This window comes from Rhamphochromis longiceps, linkage group LG1 (genome assembly GCF_057381845.1).
Source record: "Rhamphochromis longiceps isolate RC_006_pf linkage group LG1, R_longiceps_female_GT1.1, whole genome shotgun sequence".
Taxonomy (NCBI): domain Eukaryota; kingdom Metazoa; phylum Chordata; class Actinopteri; order Cichliformes; family Cichlidae; genus Rhamphochromis; species Rhamphochromis longiceps.
The window spans coordinates 21,525,501-21,550,509 of NC_140557.1; the positions used below are offsets into that span (position 1 = coordinate 21,525,501).

Sequence of the window (25,009 nt, forward strand, 5' to 3'; positions counted from 1 at the left end):
TCATTGAACCATGAAGTGTAAAAGTTTCGATCAGTTTTAGAAATGGTGGCTAACTTTCTGCTAAATAAGTGATCGGTTAAATTACTGTCTTAAAATATTTAGAATTCAACAGAACCTTACCAAACAAATGTAAATATGATAATATTTAATATATTCCCTTTTCCTAAGCAGACTCTGATGCACACAGCACGACCTCCAGCGTGTCTCCTGCCCAGTCTCCCAGTTACAGCAACCAGTCAGATGATGGCTCAGACATAGAGTCCAAGCAAAGACGCTCAGCTCCCTCTATCTTCTCCTTCTTGGACCGTTCCTACTGGAAAAGGCAAGCTACTCGTTGACTACACTGAAGAAAAAAAATTTATATCTTTTTCAAAACGGAAAAAAAAGATTAAGCATTGTTTAAGTAACTTTTCACCTTTTAACTTTTTAGACAAAAGGTGTGCTGTGGGATTGTCTACAAGGGTCGGTTTGGAGAGGTGATTATTGATCCCCGGCTTTTCAAGCCCTGCTGCAGTTCCAAAAAACAGAAGACACTGACATCGCCCACGCAAGTGGCCACACACTTGCCGGACACACAACACCCAGAAGACATAAAAGAAACCTGGTGAATGCTATTGTTGTTGTTGAATTTCCCTGTTGGGGTTATCCATGGCATCCACCTGGATTTGTCTCCAGTGGTAGACCTCTCATTTCTGCTCCTCCTCTTTCCCATAGACAGTTATGTAGACCTTTTTTCCTTTGTAATATTCCTTTTTATATAGGTATTTTTTAAGATTTTTTGTAAAGAATTGATTTTTCTTACTTTCCTTCCTTTTTATTTTTTTATAGAAAGCACAAATGGGGAAAAAAAACCTTAAGGGCATTAGTGTTATTTATAGGATGAGGAGAAAAATTTTGCTAAAGCTCTGCTTTTGACTCTGGATTATAATTTTTGTTTTTATGACATGATCATCCTTCTGTAAATACTTTGTCACCTTTTTTATACATATCAGGATTGTTTTGTTTTTCATTAGTTGTCAAATTGTGTGTAAATGAAAGACACCAGCTTTTTTGTGAGTGGCGTGACTTCAACATTTTGCTATGTTTTGTCTATTAGTGCAAATGAATCTTTGAATTTTTGTTTTATTTTTTATTTTTAATACAAAAATGGCTTTTTCCTGACACCGGGGATCACTAGTATAACTGTTCTTTATTGATTTAATGATCTTTTAATATGTGTATATAGATGAGAACACGTAATCTTTGGACATGTATACAGCTTTAGCATGCCACAAGTTTGAAACACTCCATTTTAAATTTGTTCAGCAGTGTGTGCACATTAACTGATAGATGTGGTTCGACCATGCATGCAGTACATCCCTGTTTGTTGCTTTTTGATTTTGTTTTTTAGTGGATTTTGTAAATACAATATTTTGGCTGTTGGAACATCGAAACTTTTTTTTTTTTTAAACAATAACAGGAATAGAAAACCACTACGTCTGTTTAAAAAAGAAAAAAAAGAAAATGCTTTTGTGTGTCCCAACATTGTTAAAACATGTACTTTAACAACAAGAAGAAAAGAACGGGCTTTTTTTTACCACATGTTCACATTGTTCACATCTCTTTGATCAGATACATTTCTCTAAACACAACAGTGAGCAGCAACATTCCTCCTCCTGTGTGATTCATCTTTTGAAGTTGCTTTACATTTTAGCTCCCATTATCACCATTCAAAAAAATTGCTTTTAATGAAATGTGTTTGTCATGGCTGCGACTGTCAAAGTTCAAACTATGCAGACGTTTTGAATGTGAGAAGTGCTCTGGGGCCGTCCGTCGCTTTTGCTACTTCAGGTGTAAAGCGATGGATCCTTGCTCAACCAAAATTGGCTTGTAAAAAGCATCCATTATTTTAGCAATAATGTTGCATTTTTTTTCTAATTGTCCTAAGTCATTGTCTCACAATCATTCTTGTCTTTGTCATGTCAAAAATAATGCTCAGATTGCAGTTTTTTGCCATACTGTCTCAAATTAATACTGCAGTGATAACGGTTGCTTTTTTTTTGTTTTTTTTACATAATTATAAGTGGTCTCAAACTAAAAGAACTGACAGGCAATGCTCTGTAAAGTTGCTTAATATATTATCTTCTGCGGCAGGGTTGTTAAATGCTGAACATGTTTATGATTCTTATTAAAAGGAGAAATGCTGCTTCCTTTTAAGCTGGAAAATAAGCTTTTTTTTTTTGTCCTTAGGGAGTTGCCATATTTTTTAAGAGGTACATTTTGGGATATCAGATGTGCCTTAAAGAATTATTTGATCTTTCCGTTATGGTTCTTATGTAATTTATGTTTATTTATTACAAAAACTTTTGTAACTGAAATTTTTAGATAATTGGTGTAGAGCCTTTCAGAAATTTTGTGCGCTTCCTTTGAACATGCAATGTATGTTTTGTTTTGTTTTTTTATACTGTACCACAAAGTAGTTCTGTATTACAATAAAAAAAAATAGAAAAAAAAATAGCGGCCTGTCATATTTTTCTGCACCAGCAGGTGGTGGAAAAGAGCTACATTAACGCTGATGGAGCTTTTGGTCCCTTTGCTGTTTGCAGGGGTTAAAGGTGTTCCTGTTTATTGGCTAGATTGGGATTTCACTTATATTGCACAACTGGAGTTGCATTTTGATAATTGAACCTAAGTCACAGTAGGGAAAACTGCGGCTGTAAAAATCAGTATGGTGCAATCTTAGCAAATTCTACCATCGTTAGCTTATTTGTCCGATGGTAAAAGCTCATAAATGCATGTAAACGTCGATACTAAGCTAACAGCCCTGCTGAAGCAAGTGTACGTACTCCACTCTTACTCAGGTCTGTAGCTTTCACAACAACGCCTGACTTTAAAGTTAACTATTTATTTGACTGGTAAACAAGGCGTCTTTCGTGTAGCGATTATCAATTAGAACTAAAATCGTTCGTTGCCTAGCAACCACGCTTTTTTAATTAACGTTCGCTTCCAGGAGTAGCTAGTTAGCTAATATTTAGCTTAATGCACTCGTAGTATATATACACACAGTAGTGCACGTAAAACATTACAACGGCAGTGAAAAAAGCCTGTAAGTATTTTAAAACTTAAGTCAACTTAAAGTTTAAACAAGACTTGGTGTGTCCCTAACAAAAACGCATATGGCAACACAGAGTTTCCCCGGTGACATCTGGTTTGCTATCTGACATGTAAACTCTTATGTTATGTCATATATTTTATATTACATATGTAAAAATTGAGAGAACTTAATATGCAGCTGAGTCCACACTGGAAGCGATTCAAACCGATAAGGCCACTAGAGATCATTGAAAGGCAAAGACATTAAGCGACTCCGGGCGAAACACCGAAGTGGGTGGGACTTCGGGACAAACATTTTTTATTTCAAATCCCAGGCGAGCAGTAAGGCGACTACCAATGAGAATGTAGAATATCGTTGATTGACACATGACCTTGTAGCATATTTACCACTAGGTTACCTCTAACCAGAGCCCATGAGTAAGTAATTCCAACTGCTCTGCCTCTAGCGTATTTATTAGAGGGTTACCGAGGCAACCGGCGCCTGGAACGACCACAGGTCGTCATTTTCGAAACGATGCCCTACGAGTAAATCGCTTTCAGCTAAGCAACAGTCACTGTCGACTGTCGCTCGCCTCCGTGCTACCATACACAGACACCAAACGCTGTTTAGACTTTAAAGCCACTCAAAGGAGCTTGTAAATTAGCATTTACCATAACACTTCCGGGCATTTCTTTTTTTCAAAACAGAAGCCTCTGCAGCGCGCTGCCGTTGTGATGCTTGTTACACACACTTGACGCTTCCGCTTTTCTTTGGCTTCCCTCTATTGACTCAACCCTGCTTCAAAAGCGTTTTTTCCATTCTCACGTGCTCGCGCGCGCACGCACGCTCTTATTCTCACTCACTCACTCCTTTCTCTTCTCAAAAGCGCCTTGTGAAGCGGATTGACAGGCTAGAATGAAAATGAGGCGGACGCTCGCTCGCGACTTCAGTGCGTACGCGTCCTTTTGAGAAAGACCTCTAAAGTTGGATCATATCACCATGGGAGCTGTTTGGGCTGCAAGGGACTTTTGTTTGTTTTTGCTCCTGTTAAATAGTCGCCAAAGCGCAGCGCTTCCAGAGTTTCGAGGTGGGACTGTAGTGAGTGTGTGTGTGTTGTCTTTTGCAGTCGTGGAGACTTTACGCACGCTTTTCCCAGGAGTGCGCTCCATGTCGTTTCACCAGCAGCGACTTTTAGCATTTTCTCCTAATTCCTAACAACTTTGTATTATAGGAAAAAACAGCACTGCCGTGGCAGGTTGCGCGCTCTGTGTACATAAACGTTTCCAAAAAGTTTTGTTTTTTGGCATGTTGTTAACATTCAGGTTTTCACAGGACTCCCCCCCCCCCCCCATTTCGACTCATACTCTTTTATTTCGTTTTTATCAGTTAAATCTGAATTTTCCGGCTTCATTCTCACAAATATGTCGCCTTTTTGTTAATTTTCTAACGTGTTTTTGATGATAATGCATTCCTGTAGATCCATGCGCAGAGGGAAGTGATGGCTGTCACATTGACGCTATTTGTCAAACGACCCAAGACTCTTATAAGTGCACGTGTAAAGCAGGTTTTAAAGGCGATGGAAAACAGTGTGAAGGTAAGCATTGTGTAAATGTTTAGCCACAGATTTCTTTTCTTCCTGTTGCAGCCACACCTTGTTCTAATTGTTCAGAGCCTAAGATGTTTTAGCATTTTTAGCTTTTTCTCCCCACCCCAACCTTTATGTGTTGTTTGTTTCTCAGATATTGATGAATGTGACCTGGAGTACAATGGGGGTTGTGTGCATGAGTGCAACAACACACCAGGCAATTATCGCTGCACTTGTTATGATGGGTTTCATTTGGCACATGATGGACATAACTGTCTAGGTAAGATTAGCTTTAAACTAAATAAGCAATCTTTCATGGTAGACAGGGAGCTTGTGTCCTCAGCTGTGTAAACTCATGCTTTATAAAACGCTGAAGACGGTCTGTGTTGGTTTATGTAAGTGAATACCTCCCACCTGAAGCATTGTAAGTTGTTTACTCGTGTGATCGATTCACTGTCCTGTAGATGTGGATGAATGCCAGTTCAACAACGGTGGGTGCCAGCACACTTGTGTCAACACAATGGGCAGCTACGAGTGCCGCTGCAAAGAGGGCTTCTTCCTCAGCGACAACCAGCACACGTGCATCCACCGCTCTGTTGGTGAGTATATGTAACACAAAGTTTGAAATAGTCGCTAACTCATCTACAAAAGATTGTGTGTTTGTGGATGCCTGTGTATTGTGTAAAACTAGTAAAAAAGAAAGAGAGAGAAAGATGTGGCAGATTCTCCAAGAGACTGATGACACAATGAGGGGTGACAGGTTCAAGCTGGCTCCTGTCACTGAGCTTTCATCTGAAACAGCAACATGCTGTGGGAAAAAGGATCTCTGTGTCCCTCAGAACAAAATAAGTCAATAACTGCAACACTCTGGTCTATGCGGTCTGTGTCACAGATTAGTCTGAAGCGCCTTTGTTTCGTCTCCTTCACTGAAGTCGACTCAAATGTGACTACTTTCCACTCCATCGGGTCTTGACAACCCTTTTATATCCCAGTGGACCTATCCGCTCAGCTGTGACCCGTCCATATAAATGCTGCTACAAATCACCATTGAATATGTTGTTTTGTTTTTTGTTGTTTGGAGTTTTTTTTGGGGAATGAACTTTAGATTCTTGTTCCCTCTGTAGAGGCGCTAAGAATAACGCAGCAGTGGATGTTTTTTGGCTTGTGTAGGGGCGTGAGAACAATCAGTGTCTTTCAAGTTTCCAGACTAATCTCTCAGTATGTGCGCCTTTGTGTGTAGCTGGTCAGTCACTGTAGGAGAGTTTCATTGTGTACCTCTCTCCCTCTTTCTATCCAGAGGGCCTCAACTGTATGAATAAGGAGCACGGCTGCGCCCACATCTGCAAGGAGACATCCAAAGGGGGTGTGGCCTGTGAGTGCCGTCCAGGCTTTGAGCTGGCCAAGAACCAGAGAGACTGCATCTGTACGTGCACGCTAACACTCGCAAGTGCATCGGGCTTCTTATGTTGAACTGATTATTTGCATTAGTAGTTGCATGTTGTTTACCTTACAGTGACTTGTAACCATGGCAATGGAGGCTGCCAGCACATCTGCGAGGACACTGAGAACGGCTCCATATGCAGGTGTCACAGCAGGTACACTCTGCAGCCTGACAGGAGCTCATGTGTAGGTAAGCAGGCTGACACTGAGGTGAGACGAGGAATGCAAAACAGTGAGCACAATGTTGTAGTGAAAGAAATGCTGGGATACACATCATTTTTTTTATGATTGATATGTTATTGAATTTTGGAGGAAGAGAGGACAGTATATGCCCGTGCATACAAACTGTATATACGTTGTTGTTGTTTTTAAAAAAAAGCATGCTTAGGATCAGGTGAGCAGGTGGTAGGTGTACATGCATAAAAAGGAGGTGAGACAAAAATTTATCTCCATGAGCTGTTAATATGGTGAAGATATCTTTGTCATTCCAATCCTGCCTGGTAAAGATAATGTTTCCCACTCCATAGCCAGCCATCCAGCAAGCACATTAGACCACTCTGTCATCTAAAACACATCACATCAAATATCCTCTACTATCTTTAATGTCCTCACATCATTTTCCAACCAGCGTGCAAGGTTGCTAAGTGACATTGCAACATTTTTCCAAAGATGCCAAATAATAAGCCCATCCTAATGGTTCAGCCTTAAAAAAATATGGCGTTTTGAAAGCAGTCATACTCTAAGTGTCAACTGACCCAATAATAAAATAACGCTGTAGGCTAGATGAACTTTTTTTATGACTTAATTGGAGTCATGCTTTCAAATCTAGATGATGTTTACAGCATTTTAAAGCTTTAACAAAGAAACACAAAACATGTATACAATGTTTTAACCTGATGATAATTGTTTTTACATACATATATATACTCATTTATGTTCAGTATGTAGCAAAATGGATCTAGATTTCAGCCCAGGGTGGGCGAATTCCAGGAGCTGCCTACACTATTTTTTTTTTCTTCTTGCGTTACGAGGAGGCTACCCTTACGAATGGATGAAATTAGAGGATCCCTCTTTCTCTCTATCAGTTCTCCTGTTAGGCAGCGTGCATTTTTCCACACAGCAGTTGTAAAGGATAAGGATCAGCCGTCAGATAGCGGGTAATATCTCTCCTTCCAAGCCAGCAGTGTGTGTGAGGTCTGGGCGTGTCACTGCGACGTTGTCTCCGTGATTCACTTTTCTGATCTGCCGTGTTATCTGACACACACCAAGCCACCACAAGCTGAACATCTCAAGTGTCAAAACACATCTGCGCCCTGATGGCTGGCATAAACACTCACTGAGGATAACAGTAAAGCATTACTCTGGTTTTGTGTGTCACAGAGCGAGATGAAGCCACCACAGAGTCCTTGGACCACAATGCCACGTCCTTTACAGAGGTGGACAAGCGGGTCAAACGAAGGCTGTTAATGGGTAATAATAAGACTCCCCCAGTTTTGAATTTGTGTGGGGTTTTTTTGGGTTTTTTGGTTGTTGTTTTTTTTACGTGTGAAGCTTCCAGGAAGCCCTCAGGAGTGGGGAGAGGAGTTTATTTCTAGCAAACTGATACATTCCTCAGTCTTTTGAGCAAACTGTGAAATGGCTGCATGCTCACTTTCTCACCGCCGATCTCACTTGAAATATACACGTATGTGACAGTGTGGTACATTTCACATTTTCCTTCCATTTGGAAAGGAAAGCATGTGAATCTTTTCTTCTATGTTGAGTATTCATCAGTTGTGTGATTCTGGGTCACTCAATACATGTAAAACATTGTGTGATTGGTACTTTATTAGGTATGCAGTCTCATCCGGTGAGACTGTACGGGTCAGCCCTAATCCAAACATCTCAGTGACGTTAGACGCACAATATTGTTAAATTCTGCACGTTAATTTAACCTTTTAAATCAGTGGACGAAATTGTTTAAAGGGTACTTTACAGGAAATCGTTTTATTCTGCTAAGTTCTAGTATTTTGTCACAAATGGAAAGCACAGCATTCCCCACTAGGAGAAAGGTCTTTTGCATGCAGTGATAAGACGTGTTGCATTTTTAGAAACCTGCGCCGTGAACAATGGCGGCTGCGACTGCACCTGCAAAGACACATCCACCGGCGTGCGCTGCAGCTGCCCCGCTGGCTTCACGCTTCAGCCAGATGGGAAGACGTGCAAAGGTCAGACTGCCGTCTTCACAACGAGGGATAGTATCTTAATACGCTAACAAACCTGCATGTGAAAATGTGTTCTTAGAATCTCACTTGTTTCACCCGCAGATATCGATGAATGTGAGGTCAACAACGGCGGCTGCGATCACTCCTGCAAGAACACCATCGGCAGCTTTGAGTGCAACTGCAGAAAAGGTTTTAAGCTGCTGACAGACGAACGCTCCTGTCAAGGTAGACGTGGCTCCTGAACTGCAGGAGCAGTAACAGGAACTTGCATGAACGAGATAATGATGACATTTACAACATCTCTCTCTTGTTTCCTTTTTTTTTTTTTTTTTTTTTTTTTTAATCACTGAGTGAATTTAGATTTTTCTTTCTTACAAAAAGAAAATTAGGATCATGTTGAATTTTTCTGAGTTTTTCAGACTTCTACATCATTAGTGTGATTTTATTCAACTTGAATTACTTGACAATTATTTCATGGTTCAGGCTTTAAAGAGTTGAATACATCAGGGAGCATGTAAACCCTTTTTCTGGGGTTTACTTTTGTTTACCTTTTTTTGCATCAGAGTTTGGCATGATTGATGACAATGATTTCTTTTTTAGAAGTCGTTTCTATGAAAAGCTAGTATTTTTGCTTTTGTTTTTTTAATCTGCTGTAGTGTAATGTACCTGTCGCACTTCACTGAGTAGGAAAATGGTCGTCATTAGATGGGGAAATTCCTGCTGGCGAAGATTGTAACTGACTGCCCTGCTATTATGTCATCTGCCTGATTTTGATTACAGATATAGACGAATGCTTCTTCGAGCGCACATGTGATCACACCTGTGTGAACTCCCCGGGTGGTTTTCAGTGTCTGTGCAACAAAGGCTATACCATGTATGGACTGGCCCACTGTGGAGGTGAGACTAAGTTGGGTGGAGGGCACTACACATAACAAGTTCAGCATAACACACAAGTGCTTGATGCATTTAAATGTTTTATTTGATTAAGCACATAGATGTGAGTGGTTGCTCACTGGCGTTTTTGGAAATCGATCTCTGAAATGATAAAGAGTAACTTTTTTTCCCCATTTTTTTTTTTTTTCCCATCCCAGATATAAATGAATGCAGTGTGAACAATGCCGGTTGCGAGCATGGCTGTGAGAACACCGTGGGTGGATTTGAATGCTTTTGCCGTCCCGGCTATAAGCTACATTGGAACAAAAAGGACTGCATCGGTAGGTTAGCACCTGTCTCTGAATGACAAGCAGGTCTGTTATTGTCACGTCTCAATGGAAATTGTGCAGTGATGAAGTGTGACAGCAAACACCTTTGTGGACAAAAACAGGAGATACTTTGAGTTGTTCTTTATTTATTTATTTGTTTACTCTTTAATTTTCTTGTGCTTGAGTAATCCATCCAAAATGCTACAAAGCTGTCAGGATTTTGGACTTTCTGTGCTTCTTCATCTTCATGTGCATCTTCCTCCTTCCTGCTTTTGAACATGTTTGAGTTTTGTTGTGGTTTTTATCTAGCGGCTGAGGGTTTATCACCTGCACAGCCCCCATCTAAACCTACTTTGAACTGTAGCAAGCAGGAGGGAGGGGATCGCTGCTTTCTGACCTGCCAGTCTCAAGTACACATCAGCAGCGGTGAGTTGGTTGAGCCAGATCTCTGTATAGTGTGAGCTGCGATAAACCGGTGTGTTGGTTTAATAACTGAGCAATTTTTTGGCTACGTTATATATCATCTGTCATGCAATCAGTCTTTATTTGTATGGGCATCTTTCATGCAAGTTAGTGCAGTTCACAGCGCTTCACAGATGACTAACCAGTAGATAATGAGAACAAAGAGTGATAAAGCAAAGCAAATAATATGCAATAATATGTGATATATATATAATAAATTAAAAAGAGAACAAAAACATTAAGAAATAGACGATAAAATGACCTATAAATAGATTAGAAGCACCTAAAAAAAAATTGAGAAAGATATGACATTAAAGATAAAAAAAATAATGAAATGAAATACTAATAAACTAAGAATATCCAAATAAAATAAAGCTGCATAAAAAGACAGCATGTATGTGGAATATACATTAATGGTCTTATCATTGGGTGGTGCTGTGGTCAGCACTGTCGCCTCACAGTGAGTTCTCTCTGGGTACTCTGGCTTCTTCCCACAGTCCAAGAACATGCATGGGTACATCTCTCTGTGTTGGCCCTGCGATAGGCTGATGACCTGTCCAAGGTGTACCGCAGCTCTCACCCTATGACAGCTGGGATAGGTTCCCTGAATTAGATAAATTGATGGTTTGTCTCTTTCATAGTTTATTTTTATCATATTGCCCTCTTCAGTTTACTTGTTGACTCTCTGCGGACCCCAAGAAAAGTACTTGTTGCTGTGGTAACAGCTAACTGGGGGTGTGAATAAAAAATTTTTAACAAGAGCTACTTGCTGATATGAAGCAGATGGCTGGTGTTGGGCTGTCAGAGTGAAGCAGCTGCAAAACATGTCAACTAATCCAGCAGGATTAGCACTGCTACAAGTCCCACATTTAAATCAGGATATTTTGACAATTGCAGGTTCACAGGTTAGTTAGAGAGAGATAAAAAGGACCAGGGTGGATTGGTGAAGAAGCTTATGATACATCGAGGATGCTTTTTGTATATTATGTCTTCAAACAGCACAATTCAGTCAGGTGGAAGTGCAACTAGTCAGTAAGCTCAACAGTTGTAGATTTAATTGAGTGAAAAGTCTGTTGACGGACTTCATGTTCATACATGCTGCCTGTCTTTTGTCTTAGTTGTTTTTTTGGCCCTTACTTTTGTCAGTGTCGGTCCCTGTGTCACGGCCTCGTGTGTTTTCAGGGACGGAGGATTCCTACACAGTGACCTGTGGAATGCCTCTGCCCTGCTTGGCTGACGCACAAAAGAACAACAGTGGCTCATATTGCTTAGGCAAGTACAGGACATCGCAGATTTACATCTTTTTTTTTCCGCTCTGCCAAAGAAAACAGTAACACAGGAACAGGTAGGTCACGCTTTACTTGTCTTCACTTGATAACGATATTTTCTGTCCCCCTGTCGTGCAGGTCGAGAAACGGCCAGCCTTGCCCGCATTAAGACAACGGCCACTTTTAAGTCTGGCACCCCAAGGTGCAACTTAAAACGAAGTCAGGAGAAACTCAGGGAGAGCCTAAACTCAGCGCGCTCAGGTACAGCGCCACGCCGACTCAAAGCACAAGACTTAGAGTTATATCGTCTTTATGTTGCTGGTTAAAAAACATTTTGGGTTTACCGAAAACTGCCAACATCTAAAGACTCTGAAGCAGACCTTAAAGATGCTTCAAAGAAAACCAAAAACCAAGAGCAAATGTGAAAGAAATTTGTGGGGAAAGTGATGTGGTTTTGAGTGTCTTCCACATCTCAGCACAGCACTTTGTCTGCCAGTGACAGGGAGGATGTAATTGGCCACAGGATGCCTTTCAGTTGTGTGTGACCTAGCTATCAATCAAACACGATTCTGATTGTAGGATTATTTTGCTTCTACAAAACGGGCTCAGCATGGTACATCCCTCACAGACACTGAAAGGAAACCAACATCTCATTGCCATTGCATCCCCTTTGTTCTATTAACTTTTCACTGTGCATGACCAAAGATTATTGTATGTGATTAATGTTTCCTGTCTGTTAACAACTGTGCAATTTTTCTCTTTGTTGTGCTTGCTGGGGGTTTGTTGTGTCCCATGTTCACAGAAAGGAAGTTTCTCTTCACTGAAAATGTCCAGTTCAGCTACGTGAGCCTGCGCTGCACCTCATCCGGACAGAGAATGCGTAGCCGCCATGGCAGGAAGGCCGGCGAGGAGGACGGCTCCTCAATCACTGCTGAGTTTGAGCTGGATGTGAACCTAGAGGAGGTAACAGGTTGGTCTCTCTGTGGTTTCTGCTTGGCTGCCCGCCTGTCTGTCTGCGACCTGTGATTATGATTCTTAAATCTGTCTTTCGCCGCTCTGTTTGTCACTAAACAAACCAAGCTGTGTAAAAGTATCTCCTGTTTTGACTTGGCTCTGGTGATGGGCTCTAGATTTGGGGCAAAGGGTGTTTTTGTTTAATTTCCTTGATTTCTGCGTTAGCGGTGTGAAGTAAGCTTATGGGAATCTAGGCATGAAATCGTAGGTTATTGCAGGTGAACAATAGGAAATCTTGCTTTGGAAACTCTTGCAGTATCGAGTGCTTTTCTCAGCAGAGGGTTGTGACGTGAACTGCGCACGCCGCCGTTCAGAGAAGAGGCTCAGGAAGACCATCAGGACCCTGCGGAAGTCCATCAACCGGGAGCAGTTCCACCTCCACTTTGCCGGAGCAGACTACAATCTATCCAGGAGTCCGAGCCAGCTGGCAGAGCTGCCAGGACACTGCATAGCAGGACAGATGCTCTTGGGCAGAAAATGTGGTGAGTTGAGTTTATGTGTGTAGTGTTTATTCACTGTAGAAATCCTGTTAACGAGCAGAGCACAAACAGTTAATCCAGGCAAAACTTCTACTGGAAACGTTAATGCTTTTCATCTTTCCCACCGCTTTGTTTTTTGAGGCAGCAGCACTTGTGAGCATACCCCATACACACAGTAGACCCATAGTCATGGCTTTAAGTAATTGAATTGGCCCAAGCCAGTGAGATATATTTAGACAGGCGGGTTTAATGATTGGATTTGGAGCAGGTGTGGGCCAGATGAATGCCATATTTGGTTTGCAGACATTCTGTAATGAGCAAGTTGGAGGGGGAAAGCGAGCTTGTGTGGAAGAACAGAGAAGCTGTTGTTGGCCCTCCAAGCTGCGAGATCTTCCAGCATCTCCATGGGATAAAAGTGTAACGTTAGGGCTGATGGCAGGTCTCCTGCTGCCTCTTGCTTGAATTTTATATACAACCTGCGCTGGAGAAAAATGCTCTTTAAATAGGGCTGTCGATGGTGGAGAGCTCAAGGCAGGCTTGTGTTTTCTCTGGCGGCTGCAACTGTATGCCCCTATTTTCAGGCCTCACAATGTGTTGGCTGCGTGCTGGACATCTTCTCAGTATCAGCGAGGGGAAACTGGTGCCTTTCCTCCTAAATTGTGATGTCTAAATATTTATTCAGGCAGTATGCGCTTTGTTCAATATATGCGTCAGTGTTGAGGATGTTTTAACTTAATGTAGGCCCAGATCTTTATCCCCAGATCTCAGGAATATGGCTGATGGCCAAAAAAATGTGTCAAACTATAGCCGCTCTGTAGTTTCATGAGATAATGTCTGTTGAGGGAAAGTCATAAGTTTTGCTTTCCATTCATCTCCCTGTAATTTTTTTTTCTTTGGTCTCATCATTAACATTTAAGCTACGTCTGCTGTTAAGCTTTCCTGACATGATTTATTTCACATCTTAAGTGTCTTTATTCCTTCCGTCCCCCGCTTTGCTTTCAGGTCAACATTAGGCAGTCTATTGGTTGTGGCAAGGGTGTAGACATGTAATTTGGGAGAGGAGGGAAAAAGGAGAGGGGGGCTCTGAAAGGCATTCTTCTTAACCTCCAGCTCTTTAAAGGAGCTATATTTTTCCCTCCTCCCCCATCTTTTGCTCTGGCTTAGTTTGGAGTGCAGTTTAGTCCTTTTCAATTTGCCCACTCCATTGAAAACCCCATTTGAAGCTCATTCTCACTCCTTGAGAAGAACACAGTCTTCTGTGGATTTGAAGAAAACACTGTGCACAGTTTAAAGCGTGGCAGCTCCTCCTCCTCTGTGCTGTGTTTGGGTTATTGGTTGAAGTAACGTTTATATTCCGGGACATTGGTTCAGTTTAAATAACTTGTGATGTTAGCTTATTAATAACATGATCATTTTGAGTCTAAAATTTATTTCAACTCTACATTATTTATGTGCAGGAAAACAACCAAAGCATACATAAGAGGCTTCATGTGAACGTGTCCACAGGTCCACATGTTCTCACATCCATGTGAGTGTCGCAGTGAACTTGTTTGTGTGTTTGTTTTAACGTTGGAGATGTTTAGGAAGTGCTGTTGATTCAAGCTGGCACTTTAAGTGCTGTCCCCCCCCCCTACCCTTGCACCCCAGCTGGGGGCCACTTTGCATGACCCCTAGCCACTAAACTGCTAAAGAGAATTGACTTCACCCACACCATGGGAATCAATTAGCATCAGCTGTTTGGGCCCCTGCTTGATGGGCGCGAGCAGTGATTGGACCAAGTAGAATGGGGGGATTCAGAAACCTGACCTCTTTTATTGGGTTCAGCTCCTTACTACTGTGATACCATAGTGTTTTCCTATGTCATCAAGTAGGCAAAAACCAGGGACTTGAATAGAGGTGAAAGGTCTTTTAAACCTCTTTGGGGCCATCAATTCGAGAACTCTATAGAACCGTTCTTTGCATTTGAAAGACTTCAAGTTTTTCTTTCTTTCCTCTTTTTCACTCTCACTGTCTCTTCCCTCACAGCTTCCCTCTGTCAAATAAAAGCTGTTAGAGGACAATGCAGTGATGGCTCCTTGTGGTCTTTTAGAATAAACAAAAGGCTTCAAAAATGAGCTGCTCTTGATAGAATTACATTTTCTTTCTCCCAACGAAAACCTAACAGTCTACAGAGCCACGTATAATGGATCTGTGTGAAAGCTTTTGTGTGTCGAGCTCTCTCTGATATTGGTTGTTTTCTTTCAGCCCGGTTGAAGGCTACATATGAGGCACGTTTTGCTCGAAAGTCTCAGGAGTTTAATTGATTTATTCTTGTGTGAGCTCAGCTTTAGTTTTCAAGTGAAGTTCTTACGGCTATCAGACAGACACAGTAATTGCCAAATTAATTACAGGCATCAGTCTGAATGGGAGGAACCAAAGCAAAACAGTGTTTTAGCCCCTTTAATCAAGTGTTTGCGCTTTTATACGATAAAAGGGAAGCTCTCCCTTTGATTTGCGGCTGTGATTGCTTTTAAAAGAGCTGAGGGTCCTTACGTTGGCATTTAAAGTTCCTCTCTGATGCACAGCCATGTTGTGTCAAGTATTAAGACAGGTGTAGGTGTGGATGCAGTAAAGGCAGCACTGGGAGAGGCTGTTGTTCTTTTGTCCCCATGATTTTGTTTTTGCATGGCTGTTTTAGGTTGGTTTGCAAATGTACTTTAATGGCATTTGGACTTTTAATGTGTGTGTTTCATGCAGTCCAAAGCAAATAAAATTCATAACTTCAGATCAGTTTATTTGTATAGCTCATTTAGGCACAGCAAACACTGAACAATCATGTAAAACAGATCAATAAAGATAAATGTTAAACAGACAAATAAAAGTTGACTTAAAGGGAATAACCAACAATAAGGGAATGTAATTGAAAAGCAAAAGTTTACAAGAAGACACAGTTAAAATGAGACTTGAACCTGAAACCTGCAAAAGTTACACTGTGTTAATGTAATGCACAAGCATTTTCATAGCTGACATCTTATCATACAGTTGTAGCTAAGATAAATGTACTTATCTCTCCTTTAGGCATCATGTAGGTTATCCTTTGTTAGTATCAAGCCGTACTCTGTTTAGTGACACAAATCTGACATTTGAATCCAGTGGGCATATTTCACAAACATTTTACGAACATGCTCTTCTACTGTTTTCTATTTGAAGACTCTAGAACTTTATATAGGCATCACAACAGCATCACTACTTTACATGATGCAGTCCTGATATGTTACCTGCACGTTGTTCACATCTGATTGTGTGGTGCCATATAAAGATGGCCTGTAACCATACAGCCTAATGCACCACTCTCTGGTACAATAATCTACACTGAGCTCAGTGATACCTTTAAGATGGCAGGAAAACGCTGTCAACAGATAGATAATTGTTCAGGCTCAGCTGCCTTCTTAAAGCTGGCGCTCACTGCTCTTTACTGTGTTTATCCAGTTCAAGTATTTACATGATCCTCTTTGATTACACTTGAGAGGCAGCTGTGATCTGGGTTTCTTTAATGGTCTCATCATTCACTGTAGCTGCGGTGTTTATTGTGTACATCTACGCTGTGGTTAGGACTGCTTGATTGTGTGTAACCACGGGGCAATCTGCTATATTTGTTGATTCATGTCTGCTTATCGCATTGTTCTTTTTTTACCCACACACTCTTATGGTGTGGTTATTTGTCCATGAGCGCCACCTGACCTGATCTGTCTACTAAATTGACTTTAATTACAAGTTCAAACGTTAACGTCTGTTTTGGATGGCTTATCTTTAAGTGTTTGTTTTTAGTTTTTGCGGAAATGTTCCATCATCCTCAAACAGTTACATTTGTTTGTAATTGACTCTATATCACAGAATTACTGTCTGAAAAATATTTCTGTGTGTTTAGTATTCAAAAAATATGACTTTTCCCCCTCAACTTAGCATAGCACAAAGATAAAACTGTCAGCACATGCTTAGCAACTCTTTGGAGAAACTTTGTAGGCCGACATTTGCTTTATGTGCACTAGAGACGGGCATGCAACAGTGTCTCGCTACAAGTATGTCACAGAACGGCTAAACTTTAATCTCTCTTGATGTCCTTTTCCATCTGTGTCTTAGTGAGCTGCAGTGTTGGGACCTACTACGATGGCGATCAGGGACGGTGTTTGTCGTGTCCAGCTGGAACGTATCAGGACGAGGAGGGACAGATGTCCTGTGAGGTGTGTCCTACACCTCAAGGAAGAGAAGTCTCCAAAGTGGTGGGAGCTCGAAACATTTCAGAGTGTGGAGGTAAAACACCATATTTTAACATTTAAAAAACATCAAACAATAAAATTTTATAGTGTATTATAAACTGGTTTGTCTTAATTCTTTATGATGTGTCCTTTAAACATACTTTACTGCAGGCAACTTGACATTTAATGTCTTGTGTGTTGACTTTGTATGTGTTGAAATCCTGGAGATGTCACAAGACAGGAACCTACCACGAGGGCTATTTTAAGTGCTTTGGAAGATTTCTGAGTGTCTGTCTGTGGACAGATTTTGATCATGTGCTATCAAAACTTTACAGGTGCCAAGTTTCAAATTAAAGACAGGTTCAGAAATCTGTGTTTTCCAAGTTTTCACAGATTGACTGATCCTACAGCCAAATGTTAATGCTAATTTTTAATTTTACAAGCAGTTAAAATGGTCAAATCAACTCACCCAAGCACCCATACAGTGCTTTTATCTGTAGCTAAGCACTTTCTAACATTCACACACACTCAATTCTGTATGTTACCCAAGAATGCTTCAGCATGCAGGCAGGAGTCGAGGATTGTTTCACCAACTTTCTGATTGGTAGATGACCTGCTCTACCACCTGAGCCAGTATTAATCTGGTTTGTGCAAAAACTAGTCACCTTTAGGGCTCAGAAAGCAGGTCACAAATAAATAAATAGTAAATTCTCTTTTTTACTTTATGGTGACATGTAAATGCCAAGCAACTGTCAAACGTAAAGCCCAGGGGCCAGAATCAGCCTGCCAAAGACTGACCCACTGCGCAGCTTTGGAGAGTGTGAAGGAAGGGATGAATTTTAGACTTTTAACTGCATTTAAAAAAAAATGTTTTTCAGCTTTCCCTACTGACACAGACCCCTCTCATAGCCAGTCTTACTGCACCAAATTAAAAAACAAATAAATAAACAATGAAAAAAGAGATTGTGTGTTATTTAACTACCTACTAAAAAATGTATGATATTTTATAGATATTTATATCAAATAAATAATCCAAAAAAAGCAACAGCCGCAGAAAATTAAATATAAAGTTGTGAAGGTACAAAGGAAGCAGTGGTGCCTCGATAAAGATCTCGTTGGCAGTTGTTTTGCTTTGTGTAAATCTGAAGAAGCTTGAATATGAATTAACTTCTTTCAGTCCTGAATAAAAAGCTCAAGGAGCCACCATGTTTTGTTCTCCTCCTGTGCTGTTATCAGAGTCACATCTCGCCTGACAGACTAAACAAGACGAGCTATCACACATCCACTTTGTACTAGTCACCCAGGAGTTACACGCAGTGAGAGGTGGAGATGTAACACAGCATTTTTTCCATTAGTATTTTCTTAAGTTTTGCTAAATAAAAGTAAAGCAAAGTTGTTGTTGTTGTTTTTTTGTTTTTTTTTAAGTGGACAGAGCATTTCCTGCTTCTAACAGTGTGAAGTGTGTGTGTGTGTGTGTGTGTGTGTGTGTGTGTGTGTGTGTGTGTGTGTGTGTGTGTGTGTTCAGGTCAGTGTTCCCCTGGTCAGCACTCCCACGATGGCTTCATCCCCTGCCAGCTCTGTCCACCTGGAACGTACCAACCAGAGGTGGGGCGCACCTCCTGCTTCCCCTGTGGAGGGGACCTGGGCACCCGGCGCATCGGGGCTGTCTCATTTCAGGAGTGTGAGACCAAAGGTATGAAAGATTTTAGTTATGTCACTGGATATAAAACCTAATAACGTCTGCCTGGTATATTTTAGCTTTCGCTTTAGTTTAGCTTTAATATAAACGAAGGGTTTAAATGGTTCTTTTGGAGCCGAGAACGTTTATGAAAGCCTGCCAGACTTGTGAAATAAAGTGAACCATCTGTTGTTTTGGGGATTTGAAGTCTTTTTTTGTGACTTCAAAACACTGTGTAGCATTTGCAGGTGTTGATAGGGACTCTGCTGCCCTCTGCAGCTGTTGTATGGTTTTTACCAGGCACAGAGAGTTTCCGTTCTAACTCAAGCGCAGAGTTTTTTGTTGTTGTGTTTTTTTTTGGTTTTTTTTATGTATAACGTTTTAACTGAAGATTTTTCAGGTATAATGTAGGATACGATTTTTTTGTACCCCGAATGTTGGTGGCATTAAATCAGCTAACAGCTCTCTATCGCTGGCCTTTGCTCCTGCAGTGCAGTGCTCTCCAGGACATTACTACAACACCAGCACACACCGCTGCATTCGCTGCCCAATGGGCACATATCAAGGGGATTTTGGTCAGAACTACTGTGTCACCTGCCCTGGAAACACCACCACCGACTATGATGGTTCCACTAACATCATGCAGTGCAAAAGTATGTATATCTGTAGGGGGTGGGGCAGGGTTTTAGTTTCCAATATTAGAATTCCATTTGAGATATTTTTAATTTTTGTGTCACTTACAGACCGACGATGTGGAGGAGAGCTCGGGGATTTTACAGGTTACATCGAATCTCCCAACTACCCGGGAAACTATCCTGCGAATATCGAGTGCACTTGGATCATTAACCCTCCCCCCAAACGCAGGATCCTTATTGTTGTCCCTGAAATCTACCTGCCTATTGAGGATGAATGTGGAGACTACTTGGTGATGAGAAAAAGCGGTGAGTTCTACTGTGTTTGTGCCATTTAACTAACAAATAAAATATAACACAGGGGTTTTAGGTTGGATTTGCTTTGGTTTGGGCTCAAGTTACGATTATGATCCTTTTTTTAAAACGCTATAATCCTCAGAAGTTATGAAAACAAGTGTCTGCTTACAATATAGTCTGTGTGTACAGAGCAGGATGAATCGGCACAGTGGTAGAAAAACATCTCTTAATGTCATAAGAGTGGTTTTCATATTCATCAGTAGTTACGTATTAAGGCCTTTCCTCTGTGCTTCTCACAGCTCTCCCCAACTCTGTGACGACCTACGAGACGTGTCAGACGTACGAACGTCCCATTGCCTTCACCTCCCGCTCCAAGAGGCTTTGGATACAGTTCAGGTCCAATGAGGGAAACAGCGGCAAAGGCTTCCAGGTTCCATATGTGACGTATGATGGTGAGATGGTTTGTCTTGGAAATAAGATTAATACTGTAATTCCATGTAAGTTCACAACCTGGTCCCACCAAACCAGCGCACACTATATTGTGTCTCTCATTTTTCCAATATAAATGATTGAAATCCTCATTTTCATTCAGCATTTATCTTTCAGAAGCAGAGCAAAGTGTTTTCATTTCATTCATGCAGCATTTGGCCTGGCAGGAATCTTTTTCTTTTTTTCTTTTTTTTAATGGCCCAGAAGAGACGATGTGTGCTGGGTGCCATTACGACCCATAGTTATTTGAAATTGGTACATGGTGTCCTCCCTGAGGATTATCAGAGACAACTTGGAAAAAGATGTCTGTGGGTTTTTGTCCCTTGTTTTTGGGGGGTGGGGTGTAACGAATACTGTGTGCCTCATTCGTTTAAGAGGAAAAAAAAAAATCTGCCCCTGCCTGTAGAAACTGCGGTTTCCATTAAGTCTTCTGTAGGGTTCTACATTTGTTTTATTGTTTGTTTGTTTTTTGAACAATCCCTTTTAAATTTGATGAATTGAGAAAGAATAAACCGATGATACCTCTGAATATTGTTTAAATCTAGTTTGTTTTTTCTTACTAAGCTATTTATGAACGTTATTTGTTTCAGAGGACTACCAAGAGTTGATAGAAGACATCGTCAGAGATGGAAGATTATATGCTTCAGAGCATCACCAGGAAATACTTAAGGTATCAGGATTTTATAATTATATTATACAAATGTTTAACAGGGAGCACTGTGGTCTCCAGCCTGAGTAGGTCTAAAATACCTAAAACCTTTAGTGTAAGCTGTATATATTTACATTTATCCATTACTTTCATCTTTTAAAGCATTGCATTCCTGACTTACTAACCTGCTCATTAAGAGTTTTAGCTGTTTTATCTCATGGGCTATTTTCAGCTGACCATTTAGACTTTATTTGACAAAGATCAGCTGGCCAGTTTTGACTCCTCACTGTGTTAGTGGTTTGGCTCCAGTGACCATGTAGCACCCTCTTTTGGGAACAAGTAGAAATACAGAGTACCGCTCACATGAACCCATAAGAGCCCCGACCCATTTTATTGTCAAGAAAACTGTGAGAGAGTAAGTGTTGAAACTTTAATAGGAACTTCCCTCTGTGTGTAAAGGGACAGTGACACCTGTGTCACTGTGGTTTCCTATGTGTAAAAATTACATACTGTAAGTCTGTGAAGGTTCTCAGTCATCCAGGTCATCGTAGTCTAAGGAGCTTGGAAAGAAAAGCATCTGGACTTCTTTAAGTTGCTTGAAGACGTTTCACCTCTCATCCGAGAAGCTTCTTCAGTTCTAAGGTCAAATGGTGGAGAGTCCCAGATATAAACCTAGTGGGAGTTTCCCCCTAAAGAGGGACAAAGGACCCCCTGATGATCCTCTACTTAATCACGTGTCCAAAATGTGAACATTCACATTTTGGACAGAGAGGACAGACGGTTTGAATAGAGGAGTGAAAGAAGCCATCTATGTCCACTGTGAGCGACCATCTTTGAACAGAGGCGCTGGTTTACGACACCAACTGTCTGCCATCTATAATCCAGTTTTGAGATCCCTTCCCAGACGCCTTAACGCCCACTCACATCCTGGGCCATCTGACCTCAGGAATTCGCATGATAAGGTGGGGCCAGGTTTCACAATGAGCTCCCCCGAAACCGTGGCTGATTGTTACCTACACCCGTTTTCACACCTTGGCTCATGTGATTAGGTAGAGGATCATCGGGGGGGTCCTTTGTCCCTCTTTGGGGGGAAACTCCCACTGGGTTTAAATCTGGGACTCTCCACCATTTGACCCTTAGAACTGAAGAAACTTCTCGGATGAGAGGTGAAACGTCTTCAAGCAACTTAAAGAAGTCCAGATGCTTTTCTTTCCAAGCTCCTTAGACTACATACTGTAAGGAATTCTTTTGGATAACACACTTCTTCTTTTTTTTTTTCCCCCCTCAGGACAAGAAGCTCATGAAGGCACTGTTTGACGTGCTGGCTCACCCACAAAACTTCTTCAATTATACAGCGCAAGACTCGAGAGAAATGTTCCCCAAATCCTTCATTCGCTTCCTGCGGTCCAAAGTCCTGAGGTTCCTTCGTCCTTAAAAAAATAAATAAAAAGTTGCCACAAGGTTCCAGGATTTTTTCATAATAAGCTTAAATTAGAAACTGGACCCTCTTATGTGTTTTATCAATTGACCCCTGCGCATTCTAAGGTTACGTGTTGGACAAGAGGACCGCACCTGATGAAACGATCCCAATGGAAAAGTGAAATTTTTAACTGAGGAAGTGGTACAAACCACAGATCTATATGGGCTTCCTCGGAGAGGAATTAGGAGATCTCATTTGGAAAATACTTCTAACAGCAGATGAATGACATTATACGGCCCTTTAAATTTTAAAGTTGGGATTTAAATTCCAAATTGGGTATTGGAATGTTGAGAAATACTGTGCATGGCGGCATTATGGGACTCTTTAATTGCATTTGGATGAAAAACAAATATGATAGACGAACAGATATATGCTGAATGTCAGTAACACTGTATATAGGTTTAGGTTTAACATTTAGTTTTTTAACATGGCCTGCACAGGTAGGCATGAAATACTGACAGAAATACTGCAAAAATGTCAGGAACAAATAGCGCACACAAGTTTTCTTGGGGAAATTAGCACTGCAAAAGAAGTAGCCCTGCCACAAAAGCAATTATTCTGATGAATGTCTTGTATATGATGTAAAAAGTTTTAGGTGAAACGCTAATGTTTTGTAGCAGCTACATACACTTTAATGGTATAGCATGGCTGCGTTTGCTGTTGGCTCACGTATTTGGTCTTCTAAGGTGTCTGGATGAGCACTGCTGTTCTTTAAAAAATACTTTTCCTTTCCAAAACTAGTCACAAGACAATGACTGCTTCAGCTAGGTCACTAGCAACCAAAGACAACGAATTACTCTGCAGAGAAACGGAACAATTTGTGATGCCATGAATACATGAAAAGTTCTGTAAAATAGAAGTAAACTATATTTACCTCTCCTAGATGAAACAAGTATGTATATTTTTATGATTTTGTACATCGAATGTGCTGTAAATAAAGACCGGAAACGGATTTCCACCACTTTCAACCACTTTTTCTCATTTCTGTACAAGTTCATGTGTTTGTATATGTTTAACACCTCCAGAGGAATAATAAAGTTGGTCTTTATTAAGTATTATTATTATTATTATTGAGTTAGTAGGTAGAACTTTTGAGATAAAATGCTTGCAAGAAAAAAACATGATTATTTTATCAAAAATGATATGGAGACAGGGATAAACTAGAGTAATTAGAGTAACAAGGTTGCACATAATTTGGATTTATCTTGGATAATAAAAGATGTTTCATCACTGAAACCCCCCCCCCCCCAAATCTTCCATAGTTATAAAGGCCATTTTACAGTTGCAGGACATTTTCTATCAACCCCATGAATTCGAAAAGAATCTATATGAAAAAAGTGGTTCGAAAATATTTATAATGCAAAATAGTTCTTGAGCACAAGTGTAAATGCTAAAAAAGATAAAATTATAAAGAAATTATAAAAATAAATGGTCGATTTGTTTATTTATCTTAGCGTTTTAATTGAGTTGAGATTTTATGTATATAGCGCCAAAACACAATGCACTTTAGAATGTAAGGTAAGTAATGATAATACCTACAATGATAATATAATAATTGTCTTCCAAGAAGAATGACCCGCCTGGTGTTCCCCGGACCAGAGTTTGATACACCTGCTCTTTACCAGCTTGTCTAACCGAAGGGTGCATTCGATTTATCTTCACGTGACGTGGCGGAGCAGGGGGGTGGCTTACTGGGCTTAAGCCCGGGTTGTTTTTTCAGAAGCCCAGGGTCTTTTGGAGTGTAATTTTTTCATAGTTAGATGCCTGGCTGACAACTGTATAAAGCAAAAAACTACACACAATATTCGAAGCACATAGTGCACACTGTGGGAATTTACAACTGTGCATAAATCCCCCCTAATATTGGTATGATCCGAGCTCAGGCACTAAGCGGGGCGGGGCAGCTGCTGCCTACGAGTGCGCTGTTGGAGAAACGGAGCTAGGCAGACAGAGGAGAACTGAAGTATAACCAGGTACCAAAGCAAATCATTCGTACTGTACAAATAATGTAAATATGACGGTGTATCACGAAAGATTGATATCAAACTGATCACTTGAAGAGAAAGTAACGTAATATGGGTCAATTGACCCATATTACGTTACTTTCTCTTCAAGTGAATCAACAAATGGCGAAATGAAAAGCCGAACAACAACAATGCTGTTTCTTTAGAGGGTCTTAGCTTACATGTGTGTCTATTTCATATTTTCAGTTGTTACCCTCCATGGCTAAATAAATCAGATTCAGTAATGTACTGATATACAAGAATGGACATAAGGAGCTTCTTTCAAAGAAAAAACTCTGGTAGTATTTTATATATTATGCTTTGTATGTTGTTCAGTATATTTCTATGCAAAACAAGAGGAATTTCAATACACAGCAGTATATTGACAGTTGAAACCAGATATTTACATACACTTTATGGAAAACACAAGAACATTTTTTTTACTGTACAACGTCAATTTAGAGTAACCTTTTGAATTAGTTAAATGTCAGAATAAAGAGAGACAGAGCTGTCTATTTTTTATCACTTTCATCAAATTTAGGAGTACATATACACTAAGTTTATTGTTAATTAATAAGAAAACTCCAGACATTCCATTCTGAGCTGAAGAAGCTTCTGATAGGTTAGTAGAGTCCATGTGAGTAAATTGGTGGCACAGCTGTGGATGCATATAAGGCAAAACACAGAGCCTGTTTCTTTGAAATGGGAAAATCCAGAGATGTCAACCAAAACACCAGAAAAAGAACTGTGGAGCTCCATAAGTGTGGCTCAAGTTTGAATACAATTTGGTGCCATTTACAATTAAGAAATACAGATAGT

At 40.5% G+C, this 25,009-nt stretch overlaps 2 protein-coding genes across 4 annotated transcripts in view; both read left to right on the forward strand.

The window, feature by feature from the left end:
- Window positions 1-1,443, forward strand: part of sinhcafl (SIN3-HDAC complex associated factor, like) — a 3,777-nt gene extending 2,334 nt beyond the window's left edge. The window contains exons 5-6 of one of the 2 annotated variants that reach the window (XM_085402380.1): window positions 169-322; window positions 431-1,443. In XM_085402380.1, the coding sequence (XP_085258506.1) occupies window positions 169-322; window positions 431-608 (332 nt within the window). In that variant the 3' untranslated portion in view covers window positions 609-1,443. The remainder of the gene's footprint in view (window positions 1-168; window positions 323-430) is intronic. The other variant, XM_085402386.1, reaches the window with a different exon arrangement.
- Window positions 1,444-3,680: 2,237 nt separating this feature from the next.
- Window positions 3,681-23,155, forward strand: scube2 (signal peptide, CUB domain, EGF-like 2). Of its 2 annotated transcripts, none has more exons than XM_085402402.1 (23): window positions 3,681-4,160; window positions 4,551-4,667; window positions 4,813-4,938; window positions 5,123-5,257; window positions 5,956-6,081; window positions 6,172-6,288; window positions 7,479-7,568; window positions 8,189-8,305; window positions 8,405-8,527; window positions 9,083-9,199; window positions 9,394-9,516; window positions 9,814-9,930; window positions 11,149-11,238; window positions 11,373-11,495; window positions 12,037-12,204; window positions 12,527-12,730; window positions 16,847-17,017; window positions 18,488-18,655; window positions 19,132-19,293; window positions 19,384-19,581; window positions 19,869-20,021; window positions 20,649-20,728; window positions 21,996-23,155. In XM_085402402.1, exons 1-23 carry the CDS (start codon window positions 4,073-4,075, stop codon window positions 22,140-22,142), a joined length of 3,060 nt encoding a protein of 1,019 aa, XP_085258528.1. In that variant the 5' UTR covers window positions 3,681-4,072; the 3' UTR covers window positions 22,143-23,155. The 2 variants fall into 2 exon arrangements, with proteins under 2 accessions (XP_085258528.1, XP_085258521.1); XM_085402395.1 differs by having other exon boundaries at window positions 3,686-4,160; window positions 12,524-12,730.
- The last annotated feature ends 1,854 nt before the right edge of the window (window positions 23,156-25,009 follow it).

Excerpts from the sequence above, each read along its gene's own strand:
- scube2 (XM_085402395.1), top strand. The coding sequence starts at position 4,073 with ATGGGAGCTGTTTGGGCTGCAAGGGACTTTTGTTTGTTTTTGCTCCTG. Across the intron at positions 9,517-9,813 it reads GAACAAAAAGGACTGCATCG|CGGCTGAGGGTTTATCACCT; the intron begins GTAGGTTAGCAC and ends GTTTTTATCTAG. Across the intron at positions 12,731-16,846 it reads GCTCTTGGGCAGAAAATGTG|TGAGCTGCAGTGTTGGGACC; the intron begins GTGAGTTGAGTT and ends TCTGTGTCTTAG.